Source organism: Panthera uncia, unplaced genomic scaffold (genome assembly GCF_023721935.1).
Source record: "Panthera uncia isolate 11264 unplaced genomic scaffold, Puncia_PCG_1.0 HiC_scaffold_2589, whole genome shotgun sequence".
NCBI lineage: Eukaryota > Metazoa > Chordata > Mammalia > Carnivora > Felidae > Panthera > Panthera uncia.
Genome location: NW_026059332.1, coordinates 1 through 9,766, shown reverse-complemented (window position 1 = coordinate 9,766; position 9,766 = coordinate 1). Strand labels below are relative to the sequence as shown.

Below are 9,766 nucleotides of genomic sequence, written 5' to 3'. Positions count from 1 at the left end.
AGAGGGAAGAGTTCTAGCGTGGAAAAGGGAAAATGACCATGAACCTGACTGGTGGTATTTCATGAGGGGTTTTGGAGGGTGGGGGTGGGGTGGGGGGTTTGCGTCTCCTTAACATCTTTTTTATTACGTTAAAATATAAAAATATGGGTGACTCAGTCGGTTGAGCGTCAGACACTTGGTTTCTGCTCAGGTCATGGGATCGAGCCTCGGTGCTGAGCACGGAGCCTGCTTGAGATGTTCTCTGTCTCTCCCTCTGCCCTCGCCCCTGCTTGTGCGCTCTCTCTAAAGTAAATAAAATAAAATAAAATATATACGTGTGGTGTCTCAATGGGTTGTCTCTCGATCAGATGGGGGTCCCCAAACGTGGGTGAGGATCACGTGGAAGCCAGTGGCATGGAGGTGAAAGGATTCACCTGAGGCAGAACAAAGGCGACGGAAGTTCATTGAACAGGCCCCAAGGGAGCAGCGGTCAGGACAGCAGAAGGGAGGCTGTCTGCAAGGAGGCAGTGGGCGGGGGCGTATTTAAAGCAAGAAGGTGAGGAGGTGTGGGGATGGGGATGTGTGGAATTTCCCCTTTTTTTAATTAAAAAAATTTTTTTGTTTATATTTTGAGGGGGGGTGGAGAGAGAACACGCGCGTGCTTGCACATTAGCACGGAGGGGCAGAGAGAGAGGGAGACACAGAATCCCAAGCAGGCTCCAGGCTCTGAGCTGACAGCACAGAGCCCTATGTAGGGCTCGAACCCACAAACGAACGGTGAGATCATGACCTGAGCCCAAACCAAGAGTCGGGCGCTGAACCCCCTTCCTGCCCGCGCCGGGCGCCCCACCATGTTAACCATTTTCCCCGTGTCCAGTTCAGTGGCACAAAATACATTCGCACTGTTGTGTAGCCGTCCCCACCATCGGTCTCCAGAACTCTCTTCATCTTGCAAACCTGTAACTGGACCCGCTAAACACTAACTGCCCGGCCCCCCGCCCCCCACTCCACCCCCCCCTCCTACTTTGTGTCTCTATGAATTTGACCAGGGGCCAGGTAGGAATGCAGCCTTTGCCCGTCTGTGACTGGTGAGTATTCTACACCCAAAGCGAAAGAAATACGGATGTAGAAACGTGTTTGTTGAAGGGTGCGAAACGTGCCACCCCCAAATATGCCCTTTTAGCATAAGGATTATTTTGAACTAATAGCCCTTGCAAAACAGCGGAAGAAGGGCTTTCTACCCTCCCATTTGCTGCCTGAAAACAGGAGATAAAAACTCTCACGTGACACCTACCCTGTGCCAGTAGGAGAGTGACATTCTCATCCTGAGTTGAGACCCAGAGAATTCGATGCAAACAGGCCCTGTGAAAGTGATTCCAAGCGTCCCACATAATGGCTGGGTTACTTCTCCACAGTTGCCTCTGTCCTTCAACTTAATATGAAAGCACGTGCGCTCAGCCATCCCCTCGAGGCTTCATTTCCTGCTGAGGGCTCTAGTGTGACGCAAAACTTAGGTAACCTGTCCGCCTGATACATCAGTTCAAGTCTCGGGCCCAGCGGGAACACTCCTTGGAGGGCAGACGTCCCGTGTTGCCTCCCCTCCGATGGATAGATATGTGTCTGCGTTCATACATCCCCTACCTTGTCCCCCTGACAAGGCCTGGGAGCGGAGCCCGCGCCCAGATCTTGGTTCCTAAGGGCTGCACCTTTCTCTGCGAAAGAAATGTGTAGAAAAGGCGGTCTCCAAGGCTCAAATGGGAAGGCACGAGATGTGCCAGGGATGAAGTTTTGGGGTGACGGGGGGCTCGTGGGGTCCCGAGCCGACAGCCAAGAAAGAATTCTCGAAGAGGTCTTTGGTGCAAAAAGGTGATTTTATTAAAGCACGGGGACAGGACCCGTGGGCTGCTGAAGAGGGGGGGGGGGTGACTCTTATACGGGGTGGGGGGCGGGTAGATAAAGTCAAGAGAGTTTCCAAAGAGACTTTCACATGCTTACAGTCTTACTGGAGGCCTACCTATTGTCAATCTAAGGCTGTTTTTCCCTCTAGCAAAGCATTAACATTAAGACAGTAGGAAGTTCAGGGTCCCCTGGGTGGCTCAGTTGGTTAAGCAGCCAGGCTCAAGTCGTGATCTCCGTTCGTGAGTTCAAGCCCTGCGATGGGCTCTATGCTGACAGCTTAGAGCCTGGAGCCTGCTTTGGATTCTGTGTCTTCCTCCCCCATTCCCTCTCTCTCTCTCTCTCTCAAAAATAAACATTAAAGGGGCGCCTGGGTGGCGCAGTCGGCTAAGCGTCTGACTTCAGCCAGGTCACGATCTCGCGGTCCGTGAGTTCGAGCCCCGCGTCAGGCTCTGGGCTGATGGCTCAGAGCCTGGAGCCTGTTTCCGATTCTGTGTCTCCCTCTCTCTCTGCCCCTCCCCCGTTCATGCTCTGTCTCTCTCTGTGCCAAAAATAAATAAAAAACGTTGAAAAAAAAATTAAAAATAAAAAAAATAAAATAAAATAAACATTAAAAAAACAAAAAAAAAAAGACTGTAAGGAGTTCCTGGACTTTAGGCAGGATGGGATTGCCTGTTTCTTATAAACTGGTGGAGACTCTTACCAGTTGAACCGTTTGTTATTTTGTCCTTTCCTGTTTTGGGGTAGTGGAGGATGTGCAAGGAATATCACACATATCCCCCCCGGGGGGGGGGTGCTGTTAACCGGCACCTTGCCCTCAGCTTGCCCCACAGCCCCTCATCGCCTGGAACAGCTTCCTGGGTCGGGAAGGGAGGAAGCGTTCACAGCACTGGGGCTCCTTGGACAGCCCCATGAGTCCATGGGTCCATACTGATGTGGTCTTACTCTGTCGGGGCTGCTATAACAAAAATCCCACCCACCGGCGGCTTACAAACATCAGGAATTTATTTCTCGTGGTTCTGGAGGCTGGGACGTCCACGATCACGGCGCCAGCATGTCGGGCGTCTGGTGTGAACCTGATTCCTGTTTCATAGATGGATCCTTCTTGCTCTGTCCTCACATGGCTGCAGGGACAAAGGAGCTCTCTGGGGTCCCTTTAGAAGAACACCAACCCCTGCTCACCAGGGCTCGGCCTCCGTGACCTCATGTTCTCCCAAAGGCCCCATCTCCAAATACCATTCCCCTGGGGACGCGGTTTCACCAAGGGAATCTGGGGGCCACAAACATTCAGTCTATAGCAGATGTGCAGGAGGAAACGATAGAAATGATCAAAGTTTGCTGAAGAGCGTGAGCTTTGCAAAATTTCCAGGCGCTTCCCACAAAATGCTTACTGATGACACAGGACAAATGGGTAACTTTACGGTGGGGAGGGGAGGCCGGGGAGGTTCCGCTAGTCACGTGATCCAAGACCACTCACCAGCCATGGGACACGCGAGGGGCCAGGCAGCTGGAGGAGGCAGGCGCTGTCGCTTCTGTGGCTCTTCAGCCAACAGTGCCTCACCTGTAGCTGGCGATGAGGGTACATCCGCCTCCAAGCTTCTCAAGTGTCAAGGTCTTGAAACACAAAGGAAGACTGAGGAGCCATTTCAAACTGAAGGCCAAGGAAACCAAGAAAGCCTGACGCCAAATCAAAGCCACGTTCCGATTTCTCCTCTCCAACCCACCCCCCAACCTGGTCCTGAGGACCACCCTCCCCAAGCACCCTCCTCACCCATTCCCTCTGACACCACAGTGGAATCGCACCCCCTCATCCCACTAGGGCCACCCAGATCCCCACCCACAAGAAGCAGTGCTGTCCCACCTGAAAGACTCTAGGACCCAATCCTTCAGGTAGGCAAAGGGAGAGGAAGGGAGGCAGGGAAGGGGAAGAGAGAAAGGGAGGGGAGGAGAGGAGAGAGGAGAGGAGTGGAGGGAAAGAGAGGGAAAGGGAGAGGAGGGGAAGGGAGGGGAATGGAAATGAGGAGAGTGGCCAGAGGGGATGGAGGGAAGGGAAGGAAAGGGGAGGGGAGGGGAGGAGAAAAAAAGGTAGGGGAGGGAGGGGGGGAGAGGAGAAGGAAAGTGGGGGAAGAGAGGAGGGAAGGTAGGGAGAGAAGGAAGGAGGGAGGGAGGGAGGGAGGAGGCAAAGGTGGAAGAGGAGGGAGCAAGTCCCTGCAACTGCTAAATCCGGTGTGAAGTGAAAAATTACTTATGGCTTAGAAGAATTTATGGACAATGGAAAAACTTAAAACGTAACACAAGCTAAAGTCCCACATGCGGCTGAAAATACGTAAGAGTTTAACGAACTCAGTTTATCAATGGAAGCAAGCATGACAGAAAATGCTTCCCTCGGCGGTGATGGGGTTGGGGAAATGTATTCTATCCAGAAATAGAAGTGTAAGTTTCCAGTGGATTCACCGCTTAAGAAAGAGTCAGATTTGAGCAGTGTCTTTCTCCTCCTTGGAAGGTTCACTTACAAAACCAAAGCAGCCCCGCGGGGCGCCTGGCTGGCTCCGTGAAGCTTGGGACCCCGGATCTCTGGGTGGGGAGTTCCAGCCCCACGCCGGGCGTGGAGATCACCTCAAAACCAAAATCTTTCCACAAAACAAAACAAAACAAAACCAAAGCGGCCCCCGGACTGATGTTCACCGTGTACAAAACCGGCCCAAAGTCCCCAACACGCTGACCCTGGCAGAGAGCCTGGGGGTTTCAATGCCCACAAGCACGGTGGGTACACGGGGTTACTTTTCAGTCACCAGAGTTGTTCCCTGCAGGAGGGCGAAGGTCCGCCGACTCAGCCTGCTGGCCACCCCTCTCCACTCCCGGGACACATGACACGGTGGCCACGGGACGCCCAGACTGGCAGCGCTGTCCCGGGCAGGGTGGGCGGAGGGGGGCTGGCTGTCTCTGGGGCTCAGGGAAACTCGGTGGGGGTGGGGGTTGCTCAGGTCCGGACGGTTCTCGAATCCCACCCTCATTCTGTTACAACCTGTGCGTCTTCGGAATGCGAGGCATCGCTCAGGAAAAAGCACGAGGACTGAGACACAGGCACGGTCACGACTCACTGCGAATGGAAACAGTGCTCCTGAAAGTATTATTCCAGAACGGATGCAGAGATGATCCACACCAGAGAATGGGGCTCCGGCACGTGCGCGCGCGCGCCTGGCTTCTGAGAAACGAGCCCGCCATCAACTGATAACAGATCGACTGCTGACACTTGGGCCCACAGCGAAGTCACAGTCGAGTTTGGACTTGCAGGTTGGCGGCTTGTGAAGACACATCCAGCCCCAGAGAAGACATCAGGGGAAGGACGAGTCGTTGGGCCCCAAGAGCACGTGGAGAGCGAGGCAGCCAAGGGGGACACCCCAAACCTGAGATCCGAGACAGGTGGAGCCCACGATTCGATTCGGGGACCCCGGCCTCGGGCCCCCTGTCCTCTCTACCGGAAGTCCTGAGGACCAGCCCTGCCCCCACCTGGCCCCCCCGGCCCAGCCCTGGGCTGCTTCCCTGCTGTGGCACCTTGGCTGAGAGGGTGCCCCACTCTCTGCCTCCCTCTTCTCCTCTGAACACTGGGGTGCTTGCAGCAACCCCTACCCGCCTCGCAGCTGTCCGGCCTCCCTGTGTGAGGTCCTGGCCCCCAAACTGCGCCACCCCCTGCCACCCCCGGGGTGTCTCACGTGGTGTGGGGATGGAGAGAGTCTGGGAGGCCTGGGGGACAGTCGGGTGGCAGATCAGGTTCTGAGTCTGGTTGTCTCCACCCAGAGTTTCCATTCTGGTCTCTGCCCCAGGCCTCTTCCCCATGGAGGCTGGGAGGGGGTGGCAGGGGTGGACAGGAGGCCTGCTGGGCTGCTGGGAGGGGGTTCTGCTCAGGGTGGCTGCCCCACCCTGCCTCTTCCCTACCTTCCAGAACCTTCTTTCAGCATTCTCCCTCTGACCCCACCCTTCCCATCCTGGATTCTTCTTCTGGAATCTTGGACTACGGAATCTTGGGCTGTGGGCCTGAGTGGAGGATCCCACGTCGCTGCTCCTGGGTCAGGGCGCGGCTGGGTCCCAGGACGGCCCCCCTCTGCCTCCCCTGACCCGAACCTGGCTGGGAGAGCGGCAGCCATTCTGGGAGGAGGAAGGAGACATGGCGTTGAGGAAGAGAAGCAGACAGGGCCACCCGGGAGGGAGGGAGAGTCCGAGCCAGAGGGCCAGGGAGAGACACCAGGGCATTCCCAGGGACAGAAGAAACAAGGCAGAACCCGCCAGAGTTGAAGAAGGGCAGAGAGACACTCACCCAGGGATCGCCCGGCCGTGCGCCTTCGGGCAAATGGCCTCCCGTGTCTGAGCCTCGGTTTCCTGGTCTGTGAAGTGGGGGTGAGTGATCTCCTTCCCCGCTCGGCTAGCGGTGAGCGCCCGGGGAGGTCCTGTGTGCGCCAGGCGCCCAGGGCCTCAGACCAGGCGCTGGTGTCACTCCTTATTCGTCTTTCAGGCGCACTTGAGGAGCCCAGACCGTGTACCAGCTGCTGCTCTAGGCCCCGGGAGACGCGGCTCATCAGGCACACGTCCTGCCCCCTGGAGCCCCGCGTGTACCTCTGTTGTCCTTGCCGGGGTCACCGTCATGCGAGGGAGCGTGAGCTGGAATTTCGGGGGACGCGTCCTCAGCCCAGGGCGCAGGTCCCAGCCTGGGAGAGAGGGGCCCCCGCTTCCAGCCCCGGGTGGGCCTCTCAGGGCCCCAGATGTCCAAGATAAAATGGGCAAAGACCCTTTCCTCTGTGCCAAGCGGCAGGGACATAGCCCGGGATGGATGGTGGCCCCCTGGGGGCCCTCTGTCCTTGGCGGTTCGTCCTTAACTGTCTTCAGGATTCTTAGCTCAACGGAGGGGGGCAGGCGGTGGACTGGGAACCCTCAGTGAGTGGAGGGAAGTCCCGGGCCCAGCAAGAAGGCGCTGGGCCGCCGGGTGGCCCCAGGGCCAGGGTCTGTGCCAGGTGTGGGCGGTGGGTGTGGAAATGGCTGGGGGTGAGTCAGCAGGGGCTGCCACGCCCTGCTTCTGCTTCTACTTAAGGTCCCAGCAGCCATACCCACCGCCACGCCTGTCGCCCCAGCGTCCCAGCCATGGCAGGAAGCTCTGTGAGTGCCTTCGGGGGGCGTCGGGGCCCGGGGGGCTTGGACCCAAGGCGGCACCGGACTCGGGGAGGGGCTGGGCCTGGCTGAGGTGTCCCGCCGGGAAGGACAAAGTGGGTGCCAGGGTGTGCTACCAAGGGTCTGGGCTGTGGCTCCCGGGTGGACCCGACCCATCCCCATGCTCCCATCTGCCTCTCTGGATTCTCCCTTTCTCCGTTGATCCCTCGTGGTTGGCTCTCCCGCTCTTTGTCTGGCTCTGGCTCTCTCTCCTTGGTCTCTGGGCCTTTTCTTCTCACGGATTCTGCCGATCTGGGTCCCGGATGCTTTCTGCCTGGGGCCGACCCACGTGTGTCTCTCGTCCGCGCCCCTGGTTCCCTCGGACTCCGGACTCCCCGCCGCTGAACCTGCAGAACGTGCCCCACAAGACGTCGCTGCCCGAGGGCATCCGGGTGGGCACCGTGATGAGGATTCGAGGCGTCGTCCCGGAAAAGGCCGGCAGGTGAGACCCCAGGCCCCAGAGGTAAGGCTGGGAGGTGTCCAGGCTCAGCTGGCTCAGACTTCTTGCAGCCCAGACACGAGGGCACCAGAGCCACCTTGGCCCACAGGGTCTTAGACTCCCCGGGCCATCGCTGACCTTCTGGAATCTGAAGTCTTCGCTTACTTGTCCCGTGACTGTGTAGCTGGGGTCCCTACGTCTCCCTAGGGATCCGGGGCTTCCAGAGCCATCCCAGGGCTCCCATCTAGAGTCCTATGGCTCCCAGTCTGAATGCCAGGAACCCTGGAAAGAAGTCCTGCGATCTGGAGGTGCCCTGGGCACCTGGGAGGCCGAAGCGGTCAGTCGTAGGACTTCCGGGTCCGGGAAGGGCAGGCTTCCTGGGAATCTGCGGTGCCTGCAAACGTGCGGGCCCGTGGTGCTGTGCCCAGCCCTCTGGCAACGGGGATGCCCTAGGAACAGAGAGCACCCTGGCCGTCAGCATCGTGACTCCACGGCAAACGTTAGAGGCTTTGGAAATGAGGGGCACCCGGGGCCATAGCATAGTGACCCTCGCTAGGTGCACGCGGGTCCAGGGTCCCTGGAGCTTTTGGACGCCCTGGAGGGTGGGTCCCTGGCCACCGGCTCACAACCCTTCCCCCTGTGGCGTGGGACGTTCTCCGGTGCGTATGAATTGGCACGGCCTGGCGGTGGGGAGTCCTGTACATTGGTCCCTGATCTTGGTGGTGCTTCTTGGCCTGTGACCTTTATCCTCTCCTCCCTCCCCCCACTACCAGGTTCTATGTGAACCTGCTGTGCGGCGAGGGGCCGGGCGGGGAGGCTGCCCTCCATTTCAACCCGCGGCTGGACGAGTCCACGGTGGTCTTCAACAGCCTGGAGCAGGGCACCTGGGGCCGGGAGGAGCGCGGCTCAGGCATTCCCTTCCAGCATGGGCAGCCCTTCGACGTGCTCCTCATCGCCACCGAAGAAGGGTTCAAGGTGAGTCCCTGCCACCCACAGGCGCGGGCGCCCAGACCCCCGCCCCGCCTGCAGTCCAGGCAAGCCAGGAAGGCTCTTGGTGGAGGTGGGGGGCAAAGGCCCGGCCAAGGCGGGGCCCACGTCCGGTCCGTCCCTCTTCTTCCCCTGGCGCAAGCCCACGTGTGCCCGAAGGCAGGGGTGTGGCCGTGGCAGGGACCGGGCGGCAAGGGCCCAGCGCCCAGAGGGTGGGTGGCCCCTAGCGGGAAGCGGGGCCCTGGTGTCCCGGAGCAGGGGCCCCGATGGCTGGGCGACTGGGCCGGGACGCGCGTGTCCGCGGGGAGTGGTCGCTGCACAGCGTCCAGCGCCCAGGCCCTTCCCCACGTTCAGTGCGAGCGGCCGGAGGGAGGCCGTGGACGCCGCCGGCGGGGCCGTAACAGCCACCGCCTTAAGCGCGCGTCCGCGCCAGACAGGTGGCCCAGGTGAGGACCACGACAAGAGGTACGGCCATCGGGGCGCATCTCGGCCCCGGGGACTCGGGGCCCCCGGCCCCTGACGCCCCGCCCCCCTCGGCCCCGCAGGCGGTGGTCGGCGACTCGGAGTACCACCACTTCCGCTACCGGATCCCGCCGGCGCGCGTGCGCCTCCTGGAGGTGGGCGGGGACCTGCAGCTGCAGTCGGTGAAGATCTTCTGAGCCTCCGGGCGGGCGGCGGGGTCGGGGGTCGGGGGTCGGGGGTCCGGGGTCCGGGGTCCCGGGCGCGGGAGGGCAAATAAAGTTTCAGCCCGCGTGTGTGCGCCCCGTCTGTGCCCGGGTGTCCTTCGTCTGGACGCGGAGAGCAGGTTCAGAGCGGGGAAGACCCTGACGAAGGGTCACAGCGATGCGGCGGCCGGGGCGGGAGTGGGGCCCCGCGGCCTCGGAGGGCAATGTGTGGCCGGGACGCCTCCGGAGGGTCGCGATCGGGTGGGGGTGGGCGTTGGCTGGTGTCCAGCGGCGCTTTGCGGGGCGGCCCGGCCCGGCGGTCGAGCGGTGGGGACAGCTGATGGGGGTTTGGAGCGGGCTCAAGCTCCCCTCGGTGCCCCCTCTGCGGAACATCGGAGCTCCGAGCCGCTGCGTCTGCAAACGGGCGAACGAGTCCCCGCACGTCTGGTCCCTGAGACCCCGAAATGGTGGGGACGGTGCCTGGGCCTGTGCGGGCTCCGCGCGCCGCTGCCCTCCTCGTCTCACCTGTATCCCCGCTCTCCCGCCTGGGGTGCGGGGAGCGGGCCTGGGCGGGGTGGGCGGGGCAGCGGATGGGGCGTCG

General features: G+C 60.4%; 1 protein-coding gene and 1 long non-coding RNA gene across 3 annotated transcripts; one reads left to right on the top strand and one right to left on the bottom strand.

Annotated features, from left to right (window-relative positions):
- Nucleotides 1-2,481: 2,481 nt before the first annotated feature.
- On the bottom strand, nucleotides 2,482-5,800 carry LOC125917853 (uncharacterized). Of its 2 annotated transcripts, none has more exons than XR_007456320.1 (4): nucleotides 5,589-5,800; nucleotides 4,901-5,282; nucleotides 3,353-3,526; nucleotides 2,482-2,999 (listed from the first exon to the last, which is right to left on the bottom strand). It is a non-coding gene; the product is annotated as an uncharacterized LOC125917853 (long non-coding RNA). The 2 variants fall into 2 exon arrangements; XR_007456321.1 differs by having other exon boundaries at nucleotides 3,353-3,489.
- Nucleotides 5,801-5,915: 115 nt separating this feature from the next.
- LOC125917852 (galectin-7-like) lies at nucleotides 5,916-9,181 on the top strand. Its single transcript, XM_049623950.1, has 6 exons — nucleotides 5,916-6,270; nucleotides 6,386-6,570; nucleotides 6,959-7,023; nucleotides 7,428-7,516; nucleotides 8,287-8,488; nucleotides 9,046-9,181. The coding sequence occupies exons 3-6, from the start codon at nucleotides 7,009-7,011 to the stop codon at nucleotides 9,157-9,159; spliced, it is 420 nt and encodes a 139-aa protein (XP_049479907.1). The 5' UTR covers nucleotides 5,916-6,270; nucleotides 6,386-6,570; nucleotides 6,959-7,008; the 3' UTR covers nucleotides 9,160-9,181.
- Nucleotides 9,182-9,766: the final 585 nt, after the last annotated feature.

Excerpts from the sequence above, each read along its gene's own strand:
- LOC125917852 (XM_049623950.1), top strand. Across the intron at positions 7,517-8,286 it reads GTCCCGGAAAAGGCCGGCAG|GTTCTATGTGAACCTGCTGT; the intron begins GTGAGACCCCAG and ends CCCCACTACCAG. Across the intron at positions 8,489-9,045 it reads CCACCGAAGAAGGGTTCAAG|GCGGTGGTCGGCGACTCGGA; the intron begins GTGAGTCCCTGC and ends TCGGCCCCGCAG.